At 39.8% G+C, this 26,092-nt stretch overlaps 2 protein-coding genes across 2 annotated transcripts in view; both read left to right on the top strand.

Moving 5' to 3' along the window:
* Window positions 1–12,015, top strand: part of LOC139743187 (tyrosine-protein phosphatase non-receptor type 21-like) — a 29,873-nt gene extending 17,858 nt beyond the window's left edge. The window contains exons 6-16 of the mRNA XM_071653688.1: window positions 1,077–1,235; window positions 2,083–2,171; window positions 2,777–2,947; window positions 3,531–3,691; window positions 4,947–7,105; window positions 8,011–8,160; window positions 8,641–8,838; window positions 9,460–9,537; window positions 10,095–10,254; window positions 10,913–11,070; window positions 11,517–12,015. Coding sequence (XP_071509789.1) covers window positions 1,077–1,235; window positions 2,083–2,171; window positions 2,777–2,947; window positions 3,531–3,691; window positions 4,947–7,105; window positions 8,011–8,160; window positions 8,641–8,838; window positions 9,460–9,537; window positions 10,095–10,254; window positions 10,913–11,070; window positions 11,517–11,645 — 3,612 coding nt within the window. The 3' untranslated portion in view covers window positions 11,646–12,015. The remainder of the gene's footprint in view (window positions 1–1,076; window positions 1,236–2,082; window positions 2,172–2,776; window positions 2,948–3,530; window positions 3,692–4,946; window positions 7,106–8,010; window positions 8,161–8,640; window positions 8,839–9,459; window positions 9,538–10,094; window positions 10,255–10,912; window positions 11,071–11,516) is intronic.
* Window positions 12,016–17,977: 5,962 nt separating this feature from the next.
* On the top strand, window positions 17,978–25,117 carry LOC139743186 (B9 domain-containing protein 2-like). Its single transcript, XM_071653687.1, is given in 5 exon segments — window positions 17,978–18,049; window positions 21,854–21,978; window positions 23,339–23,464; window positions 24,359–24,527; window positions 24,529–25,117. Coding segments are annotated over 4 exon segments (522 nt in total). The 5' UTR covers window positions 17,978–18,049; window positions 21,854–21,890; the 3' UTR covers window positions 24,668–25,117.
* Window positions 25,118–26,092: the final 975 nt, after the last annotated feature.

Here is a 26,092-nt window from a genome sequence, read left to right as displayed (position 1 = left end):
ATTTTTGTTAGTGATTAATCGAGTAATCCTTGCATTCTGCAAAATCGCTGAAGTGCAAACCAACTGCATTCTTGAAATTCTCCCTTTTTAGCATTCAATGCAGTAAATATACGTCAGATGTTTAGGTGAATAGACACTGAATGTGGAATGCTTGTTTAGCTGTTTGTTTGGCTGTTTGTTGACATTGTACAAATCCACAATTATATGTGACTGTCATATGCGTGTCATAAAGAGGGTCTGGACAGCTTTTGTCAGTTTGGAAATTTCTTTGAGTCAGGGTGTACTAAGACTCTATTCAGATGCATTTACACTTGGTCATCGCACACACACACACACACACGCACACACACACACACGCACACAATAAATGTACATGTGTATGTATAATATTGCTAATCTAGCGTATTGCTATGGGTAAATAAAGAATGAAAGAAAAAAAAAATCAGCACAATGTAAGATTTTTTCCTTCAGACAGAGTTCAATTCGGCTAATACAGGAGCACTAAGCGTCTAGATTCGTTCCATTGAGGTGTTTGAAGTGACACTTATGCTTTCATCCCTCTTCGTGAGATATCCACTTCATTCTGTAAACATGAAGTCCTTTGCCTTTTGCGTCTGAAGATGCAGTCACCAGTCACCTTTTCCATTGAAGCAATTAATCCACTATAGTGTGGCTGTCAAATCTGACACGACATGATCATAGCACTGGCAGTGAAGACCTCTCAGAGATTTTGGATGTAACATAACAAATTGATGTTCTAACAGTATTGATATAACTGTGATTATTATTATTATTTTTTTAAAGAAGTAGTTTGATATTTGTGTGATTGGAAAGAATAGTACAGTTGAAGGAGTCAAACTGTTGTTAATGTTAATCCTCTCAAATTTCCCCCTTGTTTTTACTGATGTGTTTTTCCAAGTGATTGACCACCCTAGTCAAGATTGCTTGCCTCTCTGTCAACTTCATATTGATGCAGTGCATGTAGCTCTCTACCTAGCAAACAAATCCAGTGCCAGTCTTTGCTCTTGTTGTTCCTATATCATGATTATATTTCACATTGTAAATCTTTGCTCCAGAATCTGACCACAGATAATGAAACGCTGTGCAGCATGCTAGTGAAGGTGGTGATTGAGTTTCAGGCCAAGAAGGGCATGTCGCCTGAGGTCAGTGAGCTGGCCTACATCGAGGTCGCCTCCAAGCTGGAAGGCTACGGTCAGGAGAGTTTCCCTGCCAAGGTGAGCGTAGAGGATTTTAGCAACCCTACACCAGTTTTGATGATGGGATTCCAATCTAGGTGGTGTTTGTATGTGTTTTGTCCATGTGTGTGTGTGTGTGTGTGTGTGTATGTGTTTGTTTGTTTGTTTGTTCGTTTGTTTTTGTGGATGTGCATTCATGCGTGTATTGTCAGTTTGGACCCAGTTTGGCAGTTAAACTATGAAAACTTGTATCTCTCAGCTGATGATAATATTTTTCATATCTCAATGAAGGCAGGGAGGTTGCCTAAGTTTTTTGATGGAATGATTTCCTTGGGGAAAACTTCAAGAATTTGATGTGACCTTATTGAAATGCTATGTCAATCTAGTTGCTCCTGAGGAAGATTTGAACTTTTCTTCCTTCCCTATTTGTCTTGGCATCAGTCAGTTTTGTTTTTCCAGTGAATCATTCCCTTTAAAATTTGTTATGGCAAAGCATGCATTATACTGATGCAATGTAACCAGGAGCCATTTGTTATGTTCAAGCCTTAAATCGCTTGCAGACTTTTCAAGGTGTACAATTCTGTTTGTACAGTATCTCAATCATTTTCAAATTTCCACATGCAGACCTCGACATTGTGTTGGGCCACCAAATTTATCTTTTAATGGCCCGATCGGGCATCTAAGATGGACTGTTACTTTTCTTTTATTGCGAGCCACTACATATCTTTCTCAGACCACCAAACTTTCACATTTAAAGATTTTAATGGCCTGATCAGGCCACCAGACAAAAAAAAAAAAAAAAGTTAGTGTAGAGCCTGGACATGTGATGAGATTTGTCGTCATCATAATTATGGTTTGTCAATTTACATTACTTCTCGCTCATTAGGATGATTCTGGCAATGAACTTTTCATCGGTGCATCCTTCAGTGGGCTGACTGTCAAGCATCTCAACAGACAAGAGACGGCATACATCCAGTGAGTGCTATCCCACTGCCATGCTTTGTGTTTTTTTTTTAATCTTGTTGATCCATAACTGTTGTATTCTTTGGATCTGTGTACAATTGCAACAGATGTGGCACTTTTTTTTTATCAAGATAGTGCTTGGAAAAGGCATCTAAATGATTAGATGTGATGGTTTTAGGGTAGACATGTAAATATTGTCATAATTAATTTTTGTGAAGAGAGACAGTCTCTGTACATTCAGATGCTAAAGCCTCAGAATATCTTCGAATATATGCTAGGCTGAATAAATGAATGGTGAAAATGGCAAACATGACCTAAAGATAACATTTCTGCCAAGCTTACCCACAGAGCTCAATCTGATACTTTTAGCTAACAGGCATGATAGTGGCATGAGGTGATGTAAACAAATCAACAACAAAACTGAGGACTACTGGAATGTAATCAATTTGTACTTCTTGAACTTGGTACCTTGAGATGCTAGCCACAATTTTGTGTAAATATGCGACTACCAACACGTGTTTATTACTAAAGTATGTGAAGTTCATTGCCATTGTTTCTTGGTTTGTGTGTGTGGTTTTGCTTTATTTTATTCATTGTTTTGTCTGTCCTCATTACAGGTGGCACGAGGTTCAGAGCATGGGTCACAACCGCCGCGTCTTTGGAGTGGGAACTGCAAAGTCGCAGGATGTCATGCAGTTTCAGATGGAGGATGCCGAGACTGCCAAGTATGTCTGCAGGATATGCCGGTTGCAGCAGCAGTTTCACAAGTACACTGTGGAGACAGTCAAGTTAGTTACAACTCTTTTCACTTGTCATACTTTTTCATGTCAAACAAAAAAAAAAGGATGAAAAAGAGCAATTGTCAAGGTTCTCTTTATGCTGAAATGAGAAACACATAAATGAGAAATGAAAGAGAAGTTGTTTTACATTTAAATTCAGGTTAATTGAAATTCAAACTAAGTGATTCACAAGCTGTAGCAAGGAGTGTAGTAATGTGTCAAAACTGATTTCATCATCTTAATGCCATTTCAATCTCAAAGATATGATCTACCCTGTGAGACATACTAAAGTATAAGACAGTGAATTTACTATTGTAGAGTACTCTCCTTGAGAGCCACATACCCCCCCCCCCCCCCCACACACACACACACACATCTAGTCATACAGTTGATGCTTTTCTTCTTTTTTTATAAACTTCAGAAATAGTTCAAGGCTGTAGAGATGAATGTATTCACTCAGTGCTTCTGAATTTCAATTACAAGGAACTTTGAGTTTCTCAACTTATTACCACCAGGCCTTCTTTATTCGCCTGTTTTAAATTGTAAAAACACTTTGCTAATAATTCTCAATATTGATGCTTATTACTCATAGACTTGGGAGTCGGGAGGTATTGGTGGATGGCTTCCCAGAAGACAAAATGATTGGTGGGATGGACCCTGACCGGAGGCTGTCCATGGAGGGCCAACCACTGCCAGGGATGATGGGAAGCAACAAGGACCACCTTATGCCAGGGGAGGGAGCTTCATCTGATGGTAGGTTTGCCCCATGAAAACATTATGGATGGATGTTTACATGCATCTGTTACTGTGGATCAGGTTGTATTTTTTTTTTAATCTTTATGCGCCATGAGACCTCTGTGTGCCATATCATTCTGAGATTACAACATTGGCTTATTTTGGGAAAACATTCTGTTTCTCAGATGTATGTATTATTTTTTTAAAGATTTTTCTTATGCTTTCATTGCAGTGTGGCATTTGGCGATTTATCAGTATGTTTGGGCGGGTTTGTGCATTTGAGCAAAATGTGTGAACTTGGCACGCCGTTGCCTGAGTTGGGCGTGCGAACGTAGCACGTAAAGTGTACAGTTTAGTGGTGTTATACAAATAATACACAGGTGAGAGTGCGTTAGTGGAGATGTAGTGCACTCGAGGGTATTTACAATTGTGAAACATGCACGAGGCGAAGCCGAGTTCATGTTGCACTACATTGTAAATACCCGAGAGTGAGCTGCATCTCCACTAACGTCATGAACTCAAACCTATGTATTATTTGATTTATAAAATGGGTCGAAAACTAACAGCATTTTTCATGTACCTTTGTGGGTCAATACCAGTCAGCTACATGTAGCACTTGCTCAAAAGTCAAGATGTCCGAAGATGTTCGTCCCAAACATTTACGCACGTTGCACTCGGAAAACTCGCACATATAAGTATTATGTATAAGAGTACACGTACGCGGTATACGCCACATGTTATGCACAAGAAAGGCCGGCTGGCAGCCCGAACTAGAAGTTGTTTACAGGATTGACAGCGCGTATAGTAGTGCGTGACACACTTGTAACTACTGATTGAGTGTGCACTGCTAGTGTAAACATTGTGACGTCAGTGACTTTACGTTTTTTTGCACGGCCGTGCATGTTAGTAAGAAAATAATGCACGCACACGTGACTCATTTCAGCGCTTCCAATTGGCTACATTCTTGAACCCATTTTATAACATGGAATAGAGTGACATCCATGAATGTTTGTCTTTTCTTTTTCATAGTCTGTTGATGAAGCAACCAACACTCAGTACATCTTGTATTGGTTATCAAGTTATCATCATCAAGTAATTTAAGCTGTTTGTTCAAGTTTCTTGTTAGTGCTGAGAAATGTAATAGCTGCAGAGGTTTCTCTTGTATGTGTCATTTTATATTGTGTTTAGCTGAAGTTCCAAAATGTTCCCTTTTCTATTTGAGTAAAACACATTTACATATTTCATCATTTTCTTCACTTGTTTTGCTTTGCAGAGAGTCTACCCTACCACATGCCCGTAGATGGACATCCAGCAAATCAGCGCTTCATCATTACCGCCCAGGGTAACGCCAATTACACCACATCTCAACAGAGCCTGGAAAATCAGCATCCATACGACATTGGACCATTCACTACCTCGGAGTTGAGCCTGGACAGACCATCCATGGACTACAACTACTCCAACGGCAATCTTGTCACGTTGGACCAAAATGGCAGCGTGTACAGCGCTCCAAGTGTGAACTCGCTGAATTATGGACTTCACACGCAGGTGTCTCCAAACTCATCAAATCCTAGTCTGACAAATAATGAGATGTTCCGATCAAAGCTGCATACGGGGCTGCCAGCGTACAGGCCAAGTCCAGACTACGAGTCATTGATTCAAGCGAGGCTGAAACAGAGGTTGCTCACTGTTAGCGAGCAAAGCCAAAGTGTTGGGAACTTGGGGAAGCAAAACAACTTTGGGGCGATGGAAAACGTTATGTATGCGCAACCGGAACTACGGCCTCAAAGTCGAAACCACAACAACCACTATCGGCAGCAGTTCAGACTTAGCTATGGAGGCACACCCAATAATTACTACAATTCTAATAATATGGACTACTCTCTGGAGTCACTGCAGCATGGACTGCTCATTAAAACACCTCATGGAAACATTGTACATACCATAAGTGTGCCTGAACTGACCTCGGGAAACATCCAGACAACGGAGGAATACATCACCGCCAAACTCCTGAAGAACAAGTACAAACCGCCACCCCCCTACCCTAGGGGAAGTGCCAGCACGCCGAACCTTGCGAGGCAAGGCATCAACTACCTAATGAGCAGCAGCAGTCCAGACCTAGTTGGCAGGAGGTTGCAGGCCATTGAAGCTGTGCAGGAGGTTAATTACCATGGGAGTGGTAACGTTCATGGTGAGACAGACTTGACCCAGTCTTTGCCCATTGAAGCATTCAACCAGCTGAGGATACAACCCCATCAGGACTACCATCCAACGGTTGGCATGTACAGCAGACATGTACCTGGTGGCTTCCAGCAGCAGCTGAGCCCCCAGCAGCCAGCTGACTTCAAGCCTTCCCTGACTCTGAATCTGGCTGATAAAGCTGCTCCTGCCGACATACCGATGAGTGTGCCTTCTGGGTATGAGGACAACCTCCCCAGCCCACCTGTAGACCATTCCTTGAGTATCAATCCATTCCACGACTACGCCGTGCCTTTAGTGAGTCCACCGAGTGAGTTTGCTGACCAGAGTGACATTGACTCTAATCTGTCCCCAGGCAGCTTGGGTAGCCCGTCACATCACTTCCTCTTGCCTCCCCATGGCCACGGTGACATCTTGTTGTCAAACTCGCAGCCCTCACTCCCAGAACACTCTCTCTCATACATGCATTCAGGTGCAGGAGTGGGACACATGAGTGGCGGTGGCCATCCAGGCTCGCCAACCAGGGTGTATTCCATGCCCCAGCTTCATCCAGAAATGAGGGAAGTCAACCCTGGCCAGTATGCTATGCTTCATGTGGATCATGCAAACTTTGTGAACACGTCGCAGGGGTTCGCGATGTCTGCTCATAATTCGGATGTTGAGACCGTCCTCACGGGAATGGGAAGCCCATCTAGAGGTAGCCCTGGTGGAGTGATGCACAGTGTCCCAATGGCACATTTCAGCCCCGAGGATCACAGCCCAGTCAACAGTGGCGGTTCTTCGTTCGGCTCCCCGCAGCATGAGCATGCAGGACAGACCCTCCAAGAATTGCAAGAGGGAGTGTCAGAGGACATGGTATTCAGCAAGGCCAGTGGATCTTTGATTGCCAGCCAAGCAGGTCTGCCTGATCTGGCCAACACTTCCCCATCAAATGACTCTAGCACAGACATCCATCCAGACCTTGATGTGTCGACATCCAGTACCATCAAGCCGGGAAGTAGCTGTGATGGGGATCGCTCTGTGACTCCGTCAGCAGAAGGAATGAGTGAGCCAAACTTGCCAGTATCAACCAAACTTCCTCAGCCTGCTGCTAAGCAGGAAGAACAATTGAAAGAGACAGAGAGGTACATCGGTCCTCTCAAGATGGCTGCTATGAGTGGATTGACCCTCCTGAGGCCAAGGGATCTACCGGATGATCCGGAAGAGGAAGCAAAACACCCAAGAGATGCCAGGGTGAGTCTTTGGGATATTTTATTTCAGAGCAGATCAGTACAGAAACCTCTTGTATGTATATATCTTTGATTTCAATTACATGCCATGTGTGTTGTGTTCTTTCCATTACTTTGATGGGAAGGGGGAAAGTATTGTGATACACCATAACACACAAAACGTACGAAAGTATGAAGTGAGTGTAATGTGCAACCACAAGAACATGCAATGAAAACATTTGAAGTTGAATGTAATGTCAAAGTTGATAGAAGTTGATAATAGAAAATTACATGTCTTTCTTATTATGTGCCCAACTTATTGTCATGATGTGTTGGAGAACAGATTGATGAATTGATCCACAATATGATGCAGAGACTCCAACTCTCCCGTTTTCGACGGGAGATCTCCCGCCGAAAGTCCATTTTTGCAAATTCTCCCGTTCTCCCGCTTGAGATTTGATTTCTCCCGCCCTGGCTCTGTGTCTCCCGGTGGAAAGGATTTCTTACTTATTGCTATCGTATGTTGAAAAAATAAGCCTTAGATAGCACCAGAGAACATCTAGAACCCTAGGAATTTTGCGCTTCGCGCACATCAACTTGGAGTCTCCCGTTTGCTAGGGGTTTCGGGCGGGAGAATCTCCAGATCAGAAGGCGATTGGGGTTGGAGTCTCTGATGATGCTTATGTGTGATCATAGTGTGGCAGTACAAGGAATCATGTGTAGTAATAGTCTATAAATAGTTGACAGAATAATGTGTATTAAATGTTTGTGTGTAGAAAAGTTTATTCAGCATCCTGCATAAGTCAATGCTTGCAAAACCTTATTTGCCGTCAATTTTCTACTACTTTTGATTGGAAAAAGCTAGAAACTTTGTAAGATGAAGTTTTCCATATCAGTAATATTTGATGATTCTGTTCTTCAAAAATATAGCGGAAAATACTTGAGAAGCAGCTCAGAGAGGGTCAAGTGTTCACTGAATACGAGCAGATCCCCAAAAAGAAGGCAGGGGCCATCTACTACACCTCCAGGCTACCGGAAAATGCTAAGAGGAACAGATTTAAGGATGTGTTACCATATGAGGTAAGTAAACAGTCCTCTAGGACAAGCCAGGATTTAATTCTGCTGACTATTAATAAGATGAAAGGAGTTCACAGGGATGCATTGTGTTATCTAAATAAAAGTCAACCAGTGACATCAAGGAGAATACCCAGTAAATTAAACAAGATCATGTATTTGGGTTGTCTGTACATCAGTCTGCACGCCACAGATCTTGTTCTATTTAATAGTTTACAGATTGGCTGCTTTCTTGCCAGCATTGCAGAATGTGTATCATGTGAATGTCACGTTCTTGTCATAAACTGAATGCTGGTTTTATACTGTAGTTGATGAGATTTCATCTAATTCTGTTGTATTGATTTCATGCTTGTATTGGTTTGTGTGTGTGTGTGTGTGTGTGTGTGTGTGTGTGTGTGTGTGTGTTTAGCAGATGATAGGTACTATTTGATAGAGTATATGAAGACACCTCACTATTAAGTGTGTGTTTAATTTATCTCATCGTAGGACTGCAGGATGGAGCTGTCATCCTCGAAGGAGAACAGTGGTGGCTACATCAACGCCTCCCCAATCAAGGTACCCATAGCTGGGGAGATGCTGCAGTACATCGCAGCCCAGGGCCCACTGGAGTGCACTGTCAACGACTGGTGGAGGATGGTCTGGGAGCAGGGGACACGAGTCATAGCCATGCTCACCAAACTTGAGGTAGGAGCCAGCCAAGTGTAGATGATGTCATGGCATATATCATGATTCACTCTGAAAGTGATATGAATGTGTAATGCTTAACCTTGATTTCCATGTGTTATAATAGTTGGTAAACCTTGATTTTACATGTGTTATAAAGGATGTGATGTTATGCCTTCATGATTGAGCTTGTATATATCATTTATATTATATCATATCAGCAACTTTCTGCAACACTAAATATTGAATTTAGAAAAGTTGTATGATGGGGCACAGTATTTTGTTGGGGTTTTTTTCACCCCATTTCATAGTGTTGATTGAAAAAAAGAAAGAAGGAAAATTAAGAGTTGACCAGGATTCCCATTTTCACAGCGGCCTGTACTGGTAATTAGGGGCATTTTCTCTGTTTTAGATTGTGTTCGAGAATGCAATAAGTGTCAACTTTCTGTGTGCAAGTAAGATGGGCTAATATGTCAACAGCTAGCATATTCATTCTCTGTTTTATGAAACTGAACTTGTGTATGCTATGAGGCTTTTCTTCTAGATTTGTTTGGGAAATTTACAACTTTGACATGTGCAGATTTGCACTTGACACAGAGCACTATTGATACTATTGATCCATATCTTATTTTGACTGAACAGGAGGGAGGAAAGGAAAAGTGTTTCCGGTACTGGCCTGACTGCAAGACACCTAAGAAAAACACAGCAGAGTTTGGACCAGTAAGTTCAAGACGTTTTAGAATCATCTTTTTTTTTTGTACCACTTTACGAGTGTGATCATTTCAAATAGAAGATGCTGCTTTGTCTTAGCAGCTTGTGATACTCAGAGCACTTGTTCCGACCGCTACCTGAAAGTGATGAATACTCAAAAGTTATCAAATAGGGCCATTGGCCACTAAAAGAAATATGGACAGAAACAAATTACAATTGTTCCCTCAGTAGGTCACCACAGCCGAGTTATTGAAATGTTACAGATATCTGTTGCCATTGAGTAGCTGTGAGTACATTTGTTTTAAAGTATGTTTGTTAAAGCTACATGATGTTTCACCCAGATCTGTGTTCCTAGTGTGTTTATGTCTTTTTGATGAGCTCTTCAGTTGGCATATAGGATACTGATAAGCAATACTTACTAGTATTCAGTGCAAGATGACTGTTGAAATGTTTCTATATTTTTGGACCACAGTAAAAGAGTGCTTTATAAAAACAGAAATTTCAAGAGAAATAACCAGAGATAGTTCAAGGAAGTAATGTGCAAATTTCCATTTGTCTCTCAACAGTTCCGTGTGATTGGTCAGTTCAGCAACGATTCTGGGTGCTACGTGACCAGCGGTCTGACCCTGCGTCATGTTCCATCCGGCGAGCAGAGGACAGTGTGGCATTTACAGTACAATGACTGGCCAAACCAGGGCTGTCCTGATGATGTCCATGGCTTCCTCTGTAAGTTGATGGTCCACTCTTGGTTCAGATGTTTTGAAGATCCTTTAAAAGCAGGTCTCATTCATATTGGTGTCCAATAATTCTTGTATGTATAATACCAACATGTGTGATAGCGTGTATGTGTGATTAAAAAAAAAAAAAAAAAAATGGTATCAATGAGTGCCAGTGTAGACCTATATTTAGAAAATGTATGAATGTATTATTCTGATGTGAAGGCAAAGATCTAAGGTAGAATGACTTTGATAAGTAGTGTTTGCGTCTTTGTTCAAAATGTGGAAATTGTGCATACTACTGGCATACAAGAGGCTCTTGCCTTTCAAGCGTCATACAAGCCCAGTGATAATATGAAGGGAAAGCTGTCTAGAGACAGTTCATATTTTGTCTTTATTTTCGTGTGTAAGATTATTTCAGTCTTTATTTCATTAAGTTAAGATATGAATGATGTTTGCCCGTTAGATATGTAACTAAATGAAGATTCTTACCTTTGCTCTCACTTTTGGTGGCTAGAAGCACTGTTGAAAATTGAGACTGTGTTACTACTGGAAAAATAAATGGACAAATGTTTTTGTTGAAGATTATATTTAAAAAAAATGTTGAATTCTGTTTACCTTGTGTGAGTGAAACCAAAGTAACCAATGTCTGCTCTTCTGATCCACAGCCTTCCTGGAGGAGTTCCAGTCTGTGTGTCGCCATGCCAACAGCATGAATGAGAATGAAGTGGGGCCTCCGCCCATTGTGCATTGCAGTGCTGGAGTTGGACGGACAGGTGTGCTCCTCCTTGCTGATGTAATGATCAGCAGCTTGGAGCATAATGAGGTAAGCAGTTGGTGCTGCATTCTTTTATCCACTCTCACAGTCAGTATCTTATTCAGTTATGATTTACATTCTAATTACCAGAAGAAGCGTGATTTTGTAGCTCAGGGACTTAGAATTGACCTGCCTAAATTGAGTTTTTGTTGCCATCTGGTGAACTTGTCTGTAAACAACAAGGTAAAGCATATGAGGCAGCTGTAGTGCTTTCCACTTGTCAAGGATAAATGGGATTATTATTCATCTCATTTCATTTTCATTATTTATAAATCTCTTGATTACTCTTTGCATTTTAAAGGAGGGTTAGCTTGGATGTGATATGATCAGAGTATTATTGATTGACAGAGAATGTTAATGATCGTATATTGTGACCACCTGAAGCTGCCTGTCATGCTTACAGAATGTAATATATCTCTCTCCACCCCCCCCCCCCCCTTCCCCCTTTAATTCAGGAAATCAACATTCCAAAGATGCTGGACATTCTGCGACAGCAGCGCATGCTGATGGTGCAGACGGTTGGGCAGTACACATTTGTCTACAAGGCACTGGTCCAATTCCTCAAGAACACACGCCTCATATAAGCCAGGGATGCCATGGGGATTATCTTCATGGAAGCTTGCTCATCCAGGAGCTGCTGTCCTTTCGTGAAAGGGGAAGATGAAACATCCACTTTATATTTCAGTGCTTCATAAATATAATATCCACTTTTTAGAGATAAAATCTTTAACTGGGGATTATAGGGCTATTAATAGGTAACATGTTCTTTGGATCAGGTTGCACTAGTACTTAAGAATACAGAAATATTAAACTGAAATGTGTGTGTCTAGTAGAGTTTATTTTGTTCAAAAAGCACTGCGACTTAGATGAAAGGTAGATATGTAATCTGTAAAACTTTTCTTGGAGGCACTAACCACATATTAACAAATCAGGATATTAAACCGAGCAATAAAATATAAGGCTGAGTGCGTAGGATCTGCAATATCATGATGGTGAAAACATAACTTACTGAATGACCATCAAAAATGTGCACAATTAGTGGCGCAGGTATATAAACTCATGACATGTGATATTCTTTGCGCACTTTGTTTGGCGGTTATTGTATGCTACGACTGCAAGCATTTAGTGGAAATATGTTTCCAAAGGAAAGCGGTATGATAAAATATCTTAATACCTTGATAACCTGATACTTCCAGTGCAGAGCAATAACTTTATGGTTATGTTCAAAGGTGAGCTAGTTGTAGAAACAGCAACATTTTTCCTTATTCTACACTGAAACAAAGAATAAGTGCAGATGTATTCAGAAGTTTTTCAGAGACTCTGAAATTTAGATAAATAGATTTATGATATATTAGCACTATAGTAATGCACTGCCGACTGTTTTCCCCCTCTTGCTTTCTTCATACCTTTTTTTCATTGAGGTAGACAGATTTTTGACACCAAGTATAGCAAGTTTTCATAGTTCTTCAGAGCAATTGAGTAGTAATGTGGAAAAGGGAACATATCTCTATCTCCTCAGAAAACTGTCTTGTGTCACTGTCCTAGCACTGTATTTTTCAATGAAGGCAAGCCCATCGCTGTTGTGCTTACAGGTGCTGCGACACACAGCCACCACAGTCTGTGTTGATACTTGCATTTCAGAGCCACATGTGCTATAAAACTTAATGAGTATTGGTGCAAATTTTGAATGAAATTAATAGTCCATTGACCAAAGTAATTTTATCATGGATAAGGTAGAGGTAATTTTCTGTATGAGATGCATGGTGCCCAGATGGTGAAACACCATTCAGGGTAAGCAGTAAAGAAACGTTAGGCATCTGTGTATGCAGGTCATACCTTTGTGTACATGCTCCAGTAAGCTGTCCCTTCATCTGATTCCGTGTGACAAAAAGAAAATAAATTTGCAACACACATACACACACATGTGTATCCTGTTAAATATGTGTAGAAGAATGACAGTTTTTGTTGTTGTTGTTGTTTTGCAAACCACAATGATGATTATTAGACTTCGCCTTACTTTGTAGCCATAACTTCAAAGCTGCCCATATTTGTAATTCATTTGTTTGTCAACATCATTTGAATCGCTCATGCAGTACACGTATTCACAACATCTGACAAATAAAAAATTCATACTAGTGCTTAGATTCACTTGTTTTTTGTTTTTTTTTATTCATTGGGACAATATATCATTTGTTGCTATCCTATATTCTGGACCAAATGGAACATCATGTTAGTGTCAAAATATCAAGATTGATTTGTGGTTTGCATTCCTTCATACTGTAATAATGTGGTGAAAGAAATCTGTCAAAGTTTTTCTTGTGATTGATTGTGATTATCTCTCAGTGGCATGAATTCATTGAGCAGCTTCAGTAAACATACTTGATTAATACTGTATGTAATTTTAGTTTGATGTTTCTGATGATTTTGTCTGTTATAGTGCATAAGAATGGAGACAAGAGTAGTTTGAACTTGCCAAACTTTGTAAGAGGTCAGAATCCTCGTAGCTCTGGATGTGAATGGTTGGGCATTTCATTGCCACTGATCAGTTTATTTTGATTTTGCATGTGTTTCTGTAGACTGTATCCTCCTATGTATTCATGCCATTTATGAAATGTAAATAGCCATCATGATTTGAATTGGTGATTGAAGCCGCTTCTTAACCCATCGACTAACAAGCCTTAGGTACAACAGCAAAAAGAAGAAGAAGAAGAAAAATGAGAGCGAGGGTTGACTGACTTGGGTCGCTGAACTCTTATGGCACCTTCGCTCCCTAGATTGAAATGTACCAAAGGATATGCGCTATCAGTGTGTCAAAAAAACAAAACAAAAACATGATGTAATGTTGTGCATTGTAATCAAGTCAAAAGCTTAGAATGAGCATCTCTGATCAGAGACAGGAGATATATTGTGTGCAGGTCAGTCAGCAAATATCCAAGTGCCTATGTGTATTCAATATACATTCTAGCAATGAGTAACCAAAGAAAGTGATGAATTTCTATGTTCCTGTCTATCATAGCATGTGTGAACACATACCTGTTATAGTGTACCTGAGCCAAGTATCTGTGCATAGATTTAGTCCTTGCTACATATGGGGTTATTTCTCCATATCATTTATCAAATCATGCTTTTATCCTGCTATTTCAGTTACAGCCATCACTGATTCCATGGCCACATGTTTAACCCATCAAGTCCTGGGGTAATATTACTGCTGATATTATCATTTTGTCATCCTCAAATTGGCACCTGTGAATTTTGCTGTGTATCCTACATTAGATTTGCACAAAAGCAGAAAAGAAATACTAATAAGCAATATGAGAGAGCAACAGGAAGGTTTATTGTGTTGCCAATTTAAGAATTTAAAAAAGATCTTCAACTGAAACAATCAATTCTATGTGAACATCAAAAGATTCAAATTCAAATGATAATAATACTCTACTGTATACGCCTAATATTTAACAAGGTTTTTTTTTTGCGAATTATACAAATTAGGATATTATTCACGAATTTAAAAACATGTTTAAGTATTAACTCTGACCCCAACATGAATGTGACGTTCATGCGTGTTTTTTTCCATTCAGTACTGTACTTCTAAATCGCGAGTTCAACCTCTTGCAAAAATTTTTGGGAAGTCACGATTCGCAAAAAATTAGACTCACTAAATATATGGCGTATAAAGTATGTTTGAAACACATACAATGCATAGTAACAATAATTATTTTTAAAAAAACAAATACAGCACCAAATCACAGGAATATGGCATTGTGGGACTTGATGGATGAACAGGCCAATGGCACTTTGAAATCTTGTAACTTTTTCTGATCCATTTCTCTGTGTGAAGCATTCTCTTTTCAATTACCAACCAGTATTAACCAGAGTGGTGTATTTAAACAAAGTAAATTTGATGTACAGACATTGGCAGAGAATAAAGACAGTTTGTAAATACATAGCTTGGAGAATTCTTGGTTAAGTGTACCATTTGTTACCTGGCTAGACTTCAAGCAAGACTGTGTGAAATAAAGATTATGTGCTGTCTCCTGTAATGATGATCTACTTCTTTTTTACAGGCTATTTTTCTAATATTTATTTGCAAGACATTTTATATTTGACCGGAGCGGTATGCTGACACCTGTTGTTGAACTGTGTCAGTGTGTACAGTGTATATCTAAGAAGTACGTACGTCGGCAAAAAAGAAAAGAAAAAGAGAAGACTTTGTATTCCAAAGAATCATATTGTGTGAGAAAAAGAAATTCTCAATCGAGATATTTTATTCTAATTTGGTAACCGTATTAGCATTTTATAGCATTTTATGTTTATGAAACTGGACTACCCTGCTATGCTTTATTCTCTATGGCTTTTGATACTATTGCTGATATGTACCTTACGACATTTTTGCAGTCACAAGATTTTATGAGTGTTTGGTTTTATTTATTTCTGGGAAGTACACATTGCATCGTACAATGATCAACTCACTAATGTAGAAAAGAATTGTGATGTACTGGATATCTGTTAAGAGCTATCAAGTTAATAAGAGACTGTAACAGGCAAAAACAGAGCTCAAAGTTCAAGACCTGTGTATTCCATCAACTCTTTGCAATTGACAATATTTTGTATTCATTGTTTATATGTTAAAAAAACAGCCTCCTTGATGAGAGCACTTTTTTTTTTCCAGAGATTGTATTTGTGTGAGCAGACATGTCAGGTCTGATTTTGTGAAAATGATTCTTTTTTTAAATATATATATTGTGTATTGTTGCATACTCTGCATATCAAATAAATGAATGCAATACACTAATCATTGTCTGAATGCTCATCTCATGTGCTTGCAGTATACTGTGTATACAACAATCCAGAAAAGTTGCTGCTGAGAATAAATGTGCTCTATGTTACCTGTGTCAACAGCAACAGCAAACAGTCCCAGCTCTCACCAACAATGACTTTAAAAACTGCAATATGTGTGTGGCAGACATTATCACTCAAAAACAGATCTCCATAGCCACCATCGCACCCACCAGCTTTCGATTCATAACTTTGTGATAGTGAGGAGTCTTTGTCAATACAGCGTACATCCAGAGAGAGAGAGAGAGAGGGAGAGAGAGGGAGAGAGTTGCAACAATGATAATTATCTATATAAGACATGTTAGTGGCACATTAAAAATGCATATTTTTGTCCACTTGATTTACATGTGCAATATCAGAGCATATTCAATACAATGCCAAATTTCCTGTAAGCGACTACATAGTACCTCATAGGCTACTGTTGTAGTAAAGTGACCATGCAATAATACACCATATTTTGTCAGGTATGTTTGCTGAGTGTCCAAACGCTTTTGTGTGAATTAACTCTTGCTACAAGTGCCAGTCATAACTTAGTGCAGTCTTTTTCAAATTCTAATAATTGTTCTTTACAGTTTGGCCTTCTTTCTAGATTATATACAAATATAATGGTAATTATATTGGATAGCCTTATTTCATGGAATACCAGGGAAAATTGCACTCATTAGGGCCAATATTCCCTGGTATCTCATTTATTACCATCCAATATAATATACATTTTTGTAGAAATTCCAGTGATATATCAGAAAAAAGACAAAGCAACCATAAAGAAAACATATGGAAGGATTATCATCAGCATGAAGAAACGTGCCATGAGAGCCAATATTCTGCTGGGAGTCACAAAAATCATAACGGTGTTTTCCTAGAATTTAAGCTGTGTTATAATCATATTATTAGTTATTATCACTGATTGAGAATCAAATATAGCTAAGACCATATAGGTAAACCTTGTAAAGTAGCCCATCTTAATGTTCCCTCTATTTTGTTTTCTTGCGGATTGTCATTGTACCCTTAAGGAGTCTTACTCTTACTCTTACTCATTTCATTGTGTTCCTTTCTCCAAATATGTTATGATATATATATTTTTTAAATTTATGTAGGCCCTATGTTACAATAAAGTTAATATAACCCATGTAGTATAGATTGAGTATGAATGACATTTCAATTAATACCAAAACTACTCTAGGTTGAGGCAAACACAGTATTACAACTGTCCAGTAATTGTTTGGATTGATGTATATTTCTAAAGAATTGTTATTTTTTCCTTCTCAAGAAATATATTACAGATTATGCAGTAGTAGAATTAGATTCACACCTTGATAAAAATGATTGTTAGAAGTCAAATAAACAAGGACCCTGTCAGTTTCTGACACTTTATGTAGTTATTTTGTCATGGGATGAAATGTATGCAAAAAAAAACCAACAACAACAACAACAACAACAACACACACACACACACACACACAATATATATATATATATATATATATATATATATATGAGATTAAAACCTAAAATGGCCTTAAAACGCTATATCCTGGCGAGGAAATATAGCGTTTTAATGCCATTTTAGGTTTTAATCTCAGATCATATATATATATCCATATATATCCATATCTCAGATCATCATATATATATATATATATATATATATATATATATATATATATATATATATATATATATATTTATAACAACATGATTATAACAACAACAACACCAACAAACAGTTTGTCTGCTGATGTGACCCTTGGGGTTGGGGTTTCATAGAAGATGTTTTACAGTGACAGTATCACTCAGTGTGTGTGTGTGCGTGTGTGTGTGTGTGTGTAGAGATGTGTGTGGTGATGGCACTCAACGACGCGACCTAACCGCCGTGGATGTATGAGATGACTGATGCATTCCCATCAAGTTCAGTCAGCCTTATCTTGTGTATCTATCTCACTCAAAATACGTACCAACACACGACACACACATACGACACTACAACAGCACAAATCATGATTACAATCCAGCGCCTAATGTGATGGACACTGCAGTGCGGCGGCGGAAAATAAAACGGATGAATTATCGATGTGGTGTTTTTTTTCCGAATCTGACAGAGAAGTGATAATCAGCCTGGAACACTGCCAAGCTTTGTGGCATCAAAAGTGAGGTAATATAATGGTATTGTGGTGTTATGAGTCAATTTGTATTTGCCGATTCGTCGTAGGTTTTCTTCTAACTGTTACACTAAGCCCACACGGTGTAGTACGGGATTTCATTTGCATTCAACGGAGCACGGGGCAGTGAAGTAGCGTCGCACCGTTGCCGTTGGTAATGGACATTCGCACGTACAGTGTGACAGTGTACAGTGCAGTGCAGTGCGTGTGATTCATGAGACTTGACCGGTATACTTGGGTGACCCGCACCTCGTCATAGTTAATGATTGCGCGTATTTGAATCACATTTCGCCACTGAAATTCTTTGAAATTCAACTCACATACAGGAAAAATGCTGAAAATTCCAATGGAATCACAAGCTCACTGATCGATATCGAAAATTTGCAGCTATCGTCGTCAAACGCGAACGATGCGAAATAGCTGTGCGCTAAGGAAGGGGCCCGCAACTCGTCACCCGCGCTCCCATAGACAAAGCACGTAAAAGACGTGTGCGGGTGACCGTGATGCTCCCATAGACATACACGTAAAAGATGCGTGCGGGGACAGTGGTGATACTTATAACACGTAGGGTCCTACTCCGATTAAAATTTCCGATTTTCACGAAAAACTGTTCGGTTTTCACCAAAAATTTGCTTGGCCCTGCCAAGTTTCAAGCATACTGAACACAGTCCCGGGCTTAAATTTTTGTTTAGTGCGCTTAAAACAATTTTAAGCGGGGTGACGGTCGGTATTCGGGCCCCTGACGAGGTGCGGGTACCTCGCTATACTACCAATGGCAATAAGTTAAAGTACCATCATTGATGCACAGCTGTAATAAACGAGAACATTTTATACTAAGATATTGACTTACTATTATAGTAACTTAGGCCTACTATACTAATTACTACAGTGTACCGGTATTTACTGCGAACTATAAAGCTTCCCAATGCACGCACTTGCCTTATATGGCTATGCATGCAAAACTAGCACTAGCTGTTAGCAGTTTAGCACCAGTCCGGCAGTGTCAGTAGTGAAAAGGAGTCAAAACCGACAAAAGGGGCCTGAGCTTTCACTCAAGCTATTAACATTAAACACAACAAGCCATCAACAAAGTTTGTTCTCTCCCCAGATCTGAAGTTCTTGCCTGTTTGCCATTTTGCCTCTGACGAAGATTCGTGCTAGCTCAGTTCGGGAAACCCACTCACAAGGGGGGGCCCCTCCTTATAAGTAACCTGTCCCCCTTATAAGTAACCCCCGGGGCACCCCTTATAAGGAGTCTCCACGCTTTTTTGCAATGCAACGCGAAAATGAAAGGACTGCGGCAATTCGCTTGATTATGTCCATAAAGCTTCACAAGTTTCCTAGTTACTCACGAAATTTGAGCAAAATCGGTTCGAGGCATCATATCTAAAATCATGGATTTAAATGCGATGTCAAACGACCCATGCGAATGCTGAAATGCGAGCGATTACTGGCGTGAGTGTCGCCAGGCCTGCTCAGTCGCCATGTCTGCACTCAAGCATTGCCGTGCCGCCGCGCCTGGCGACACTCACGCCAGTAATCGCTCGCATTTCAGCATTCGCATGGGTCGTTTGACATCGCATTTAAATCCATGATTTTAGATATGATGCCTCGAACCGAATTTGCTCAAATTTCGTGAGTAACTAGGAAACTTGTGAAGCTTTATGGACATAATCAAGCGAATTGCCGCAGTCCTTTCATTTTCGCGTTGCATTGCAAAAAAGCGTGGAGACTCCTTATAAGGGGTGCCCCGGGGGTTACTTATAAGGGGGACGGGGTTACTTATAAGGGGGACGGGTTACTTATAAGGAGGGGCCCCCCTTGTGAGTGGGTTTCCCGAACTGAGCTGGATCGAAAGCTCAGGCCCCCCTTTGGGTTGACTCCATTTTGTTTGTTAGTATTTTTACTCCATTTGGCTCGCACACAGGGTGCGACGTGCCCCCTTTAATTTTCCTTAAAACAAAAGAAAGAAAAAGGAAAGAAAATAAATGTGGGCACTTGTGCCCCCTTTTATTTTATTTTCGATTGTAGTGGCACCAGAAAATTGCGATAACCTGGAAGTGGTACAAGAGCCAGCACACACAGGTGCAGGAGCCCTTATTTTTTTTTTTTTTTTGCTTGTCAGCTGGTTAAACCCAGAAGTGACACCAGAAATATTTTGCGCCCCCCCCCCCCCCACTTTACAGATTTCCTGGATCCACCTCTGATGATCTTATTGCCATCAACAAAGACACCCATCTGAAACCAATGACTGACACTAGGATATTCAAATTGTGGAATGACCATCCTTCCAAGTACCTCCAGAGAAACCAACATGGCTGCCCCAAGAAAATAAAAGAACAAGCCTATGTGACATATGTCCACCCTATCCTTGAATGTGCATCAACAGCCTGGGATCCTCACTGCCAAGACCAAATCTGGAAGCTTGAATTGGTTTTAAGGCGTGCCGCTAGGTTTACTCTGGGAGACTTTCACCCTCGACACAGTGTCAGTGAAATGCTTCACTCCTTAAAATGGCAATCTCTTGCAGAAAGAAGGGCCCAGCTGAAAGTCATCATGCTGTTCCGCATCTTGCATCAACTGATTGCTATTCCACCTGAACCACCTTACATTTACCCGGTAAAACGATCATCTGGACGAAGACCTACTCAATATCGACAGCAATTCTGCAGGACCTCTGGCTTTCAAAACTCCTTCTTCCCAAGTGTCATACTCTTCTGGAACCAGCTCCCCACCAGTGTGACAGCTGCTTCTTCCCTAGAACAGTCTAGGAGGCAGCTGGTTGGGGTGACACTGCATCAAATCTAGTTGGAAGAGGAGCTAATTTTACTTGCACAAAGAGCACTTTTACTTTTTATAGTGTATATTACATTAATTGCAACTAAACAGCATCAAACAATGCAGCGTGGCACACTAGTTTCAGCACTGCACAAAGTATGAAAATACTCTTCCCAGAGGTCAGTACTTCACCTGGAAGAAGAAGAAGAAGAAGAAGAACTCACTCCACTAAAGATGCATCTGGTACTCCTTCATGCCAACAGCAGTAAGGCTTTGGAATGCACTCCTGCAGACGCTATCATTGCCACATCATTGGGCGTCTTCGGGACTCGCATCTCTGCATGCTAGCGCCACACTGGAGATAGTTTTTTTTTTTTCTTTTACTTGCACCATGTTAATATTTGCATATTAAACTGTCCACCAGCTTCACATACACCTACATACTTAAGTTTCATCCTTTTAATTATAGCATCCAAGGCTCGACACTAACGGTGGCCCGGGGCCACCAAAAATGAAAGTTGGGCCACCAAATTTTAAAAAAGGGCAAGTTTGGTGGCCCGCCTCGCGCCACCAAATTTTTTTTTTAAAAGTATGTCAATAAATTTGTAACTTTTTGCGCCGGAAATTAGCAGTTGAATTTGTTTAAATGGATAAAAAGGACTAAATGAGTGCCTGAGAGCGAGTGTTGCGACTTTGTTGAGGTTTATTTATGAGTAGATAATTATGTCCAACTTCCAGTTCTTACTATGATAAAACTTAAATATTTGACTCATTTAATAAAAAGGACTTTTAATGTTTTTTTATTGTTTTTTGGGGGCCACCAAATTTTTCTCTCGGGCCACCAACACTTTGAAATTGAGGATTTTGGTGGCCCCATCGGGCCACCAAACAAAAAAGTCAGTGTGGAGCCCTGAGCATCATATCCAGACTTTGCTGAGTACCGACGTAGAGCTGTAAATCAGATGTCTACTACTACATGAAATGAAGCTTGCCTTACAAATGTCTGTATTTCTCTTCAGCAAACAGGTTTCACATGGAAATCTAGCACATTACATCATGGCTGAGGTGCATGTGATTGGGCAGATACTCGGAGCAAGTGGTTTCAACAGTCAGAATTTATTCTGCAAATGGAAAATTCATACAGGTAAGCCAGTCATGTTGATTGCTGCATGAACTATTGATTGTCTAACTTTGCCAGATGCAACAGGAAAGTGTGGCAATAGAAGATATAAGTCCCTTGCTTAACTGTATAGTCTATAAATTTAGTGCATTTTTTAAGTTCAATTGTTGTGCAGCAGTCTGTAGTCCACCTCAATTTACTGTAGATTTTCTAGATTCTATTTCTGAATAGAAATCTAATTTGATGCATTATTCTGTATTTTGCATGTTCAATCCTTTATCCCCCCCCCCCCCCATTAAACAGTACTAAGATTTTCTCATTCTCTCCATGTGGTTCTTGATCATGAATTAAACTCTTGTAAAATTGTCTTACAAGTCCCCAAAGTTGTCTTACAGTTCCCAATTCTCAAGATATTGCATTTCAGATACACTGTACTTGTGAAATATATTGGAACTAATAGCTGGTGGACTGCTGTTGATGTACACTGTAATTCGTATTCATCCTTCCATCAAAAGACATGAAATGAATACATAATATGCCCTCTAAATGCCTGATTAAGATAAAAAAAAATCATGAACTTTTTGTCCATGAGCTGCCTGTAGCTGTGTGTAGCTTTCCCTCTTGGCAAACTGAGCCACATGTGGTTTCCCTCGCATCTGTATGTATTTGTTGGGGGATTAGATATGATGTGATGTGTAAAAACATATATATGTTTGAATACCTAAATACATAATTACCTGGTACCCCTATCTTTTTGCAGTCCTCAATACTGTCAGTTTTTCTGTAAACCCATGCCAAATAACACATTAAATGTTTCCTATCCTTCAGTGAATAATTATTAAGATTGCAGATTTGCGAGAAACCTCTTGATGAAAAAGGGTTATGAAATGGTTAGGGAATATGCATCTGTTTCAAAGAAAACATGAAATCAATGCTGTTTGCACTTGCTGAGCTTGATTTATAACATCAAATATAGGCACCAATTGCACAGGAAATGGCAGCAACAGCTAAAAACAACTCTGATCCTATCAAAGTCTTCTAGTAGCAGCTGGATATTTTTGAAAATGCACTTCAAGTGTAAAGTGTAACCCATTAGAGTGTGAATGATACTTTGAGAATGTACCACTACCAGTATTGCCCAGAGTCCTATGTTTGTAGTCACCTGGAAAGTAACAAATGTTCCGTAGACAGTAGAAAGTAGGTAGTAAGTGAATGATGTACATCTGGCGAGCAAATAATTAATGATGTACAATTGTATATTCATAGCACCAAGATACATTTACAGGTATACTTGTCATATCTCAACATGCATCACATAAAGCTTTTCTTAAACAATGTATGTCTTCTTGATGATAATTTGTGTCCCTTTGGTACCTACATTCAGGTGGTGCCTGGAAGGTCATTGCTGGAACTCGCGAGGGCCAGACACAGGTAGACTTACCACAGAACGATAACTTTGCTGTGTGGAGTCATCCCATTGATGTGCACTTTGCTACCAAAGGCTTGCAAGGTAATAATGGGAAGCAGCAGCTTTCCTTCAATTATCGAATTCTCGATTTTTGAATTGACTGCGCAGAATTCTCATTGACAGTCCGTATTGGCAATTTAGCAAAATTTATTATTCCAATTAAGCTTTGCTCACAATGATATGTTACTCCTTCCTGGAGTTATTGCCATTATCACCTGTTGACATGGGTAGTGATCAAAATGACTAGCTGTCCATTAACTTCACTTTTAAAAGGCATGAACCTGCCATACATGATAAAGTTGCTTTAGAGCTGGGGTAATTCAGTGTAATGTTAAAAGTCCTTTTTCAGTAACATGTCATGGTCATGGATGTTTGCTAGTGAGATATTCTATAAATTTTAACAGAAGGTGCTACCTCTTGCTCAAAAGATTTGCAGCACACAGTATTATCATGGCCGGTGCCACGTTTCAAAAGTGGGGGGGGGGGGGAGGGGGGAGGCCACTTCAGACTTCTGGTGCCACTTTCGGGTTTCTTTAGCCGACAAGCAAAAGAAAAAAGAAAAAAAGTCTTCAGCGCAAAACAAAGCCTTACCGCGCTCACACTTCAAGGTTTCTATCTATTTCTTTCTAGTGCCACTTACGCACTTTCGGGGAAAAAAAATATGTATTCGTTTGTATGGTGCCCAAAAAAGTGGGGGCCCGATCCCCTGGCCCCCTGGCCCCCGGTTCCACCAGCCCTGATTATAACTTTCTTCATCAAGACAAAGTGGCATTTGTTGCTAGAAATCATGCCCTCATATCATCAGGCACTACTACAATGTAACTACCACTGTAACTATGAAATAGCATGCTGACTAATGTACTTTCTATACTTGTGTTCATTTGCCGTTTTTTGGTGATACTGTTTGAGCATATTCATCAAACTCCACTTTCCTAGGATGGCCAAAATTGAAGTTTGAGGTCTACCACCAGGATGACTTTGGACGTAACGAACTCTTCGGGTACGGTTTCTGCCACCTGCCCACTTCACCAGGAACTCATGACATCAAGTGCCCGACGTGGCGACCAGCGGGAACCTTCCGCGAGCAAGTCTCCAGTTCTTCATTGGGGGTGCCCACAGCTGAGAAACCCAGAGATGGTGCAGAGTGCGGAGCGATACACGCTTCAGACAGTGGCGATGGGCCAGGTACACTGTCAGCTTGGTGTGATCTTGAGGAACTTTGACAAATACGGGGTGGAATGCTAGCATGGCATCGCGCCAAGTGACAAGGACACTGTCGTCAGGCATTGCAGGACAATGCAATTTGTGTGAATTGTGTGATATATTCTCACACACCATGTATATCAAAGGGAGTATACAAGTGAGAACTTGTTGACAGTAGTACTATCAGTGTGGTGTGTTAGAAAACACATACTGTATGTCTGTTTATTGAGACTGGAAGGACATTTTGCCAAATCCCGGTATTCAAATTGATAAGCAAAGCTGAAACTTCCAGAATATGAAAGAATGGATGAGTGAGAACAAATTGTTTGTGCAGTTGTTTTTTGTTAGGAAACATTTGTAAAACTACCAAAGTCAATCTTATCCAGTTTGTAGCGTTACCAACATTCACATTGATCAATACACTGCATAGTTCTTGATATGAATTGGCCATGGCTGTGAATAATGATGCATAATATCCTATGATAAATTGTAACTGTTTTATATTTGTCAACAATGCTGCCTCAGAGGCAGACAATCATTCTGTAATAGAGTAAAATCAAACAATCAGAAAATTAAAATGTTTCAAAATAATTAGATTAAGAGATGGAGACTATGGAATTTAAAAGTATCATATGGCTTTGTGAGAAAATGATTTCAGTGATAAGTATATGATATGGAAATAAGATAATCAAGTCATGGTCTTACATATCTCTCACTTGATTGCACAAAAATCTTCACTAGTCATGGTTTCAACAAGAAATTTATTGTTAGATAAATTCCTCCAGGAATATAACAAGTTAGTTTTGATGGCTTTGTGAAAGGGTATGTTGTAATAGTTACTGATTTGTTGACAGAAAGAAGATTCGTTTGAACTTCATCTTCATATGACATTAGACAATCCACAAGATTAGTGTTACAATCACATCCTTGTCTTGACTTATTAGTAGAATGACACCAATACCAATGTGTGGCTAATATACCAGGGCCCTGTTTCATAAAGCTGTTCGTAAAGTTACGAACAACTTACGAGCGACTGGTGATCAGTTCTGATGTGCTATACTTATCAGAATTTCCATAATTCAGCACAAGAACTGATCACCAGTCGCTCGTAAGTTGTTCGTAACTTTACGAGCAGCTTTATGAAACACCCCCCAGGTATATTAAACTATCTTTAGATTCTCACTTTTGTTCAATTTGATGAAACTCACTGTTCTTAATAAAATTTCATTATGAATGCAAGTGAAGTTCCTTTTTAATCCCAAGGTCTTGCCACAAGTTCTATCCTTGACCACAAGTTGCCAGTGAAATTGCATACAACGTATAAGCATGCAAAACCAGTCACTACATTTTGTAACAACCTAATTACATTTACGCATTGGATTCTTTGCCGCAAACAGCCCTCCTTAAGCTCCAGCTGACCACAAGGATGTATGATCCGTAGTCAAATCTCAACCAACGGGTTCTTAC

This window comes from Diadema antillarum, unplaced genomic scaffold, assembly GCF_040938485.1.
Source record: "Diadema antillarum isolate AM-2024a unplaced genomic scaffold, OU_Dant_1.0 seq00001056_RagTag, whole genome shotgun sequence".
In the NCBI taxonomy this organism is placed as follows: domain Eukaryota; kingdom Metazoa; phylum Echinodermata; class Echinoidea; order Diadematoida; family Diadematidae; genus Diadema; species Diadema antillarum.
This window is presented reverse-complemented; position numbering and strand designations above follow the sequence as displayed.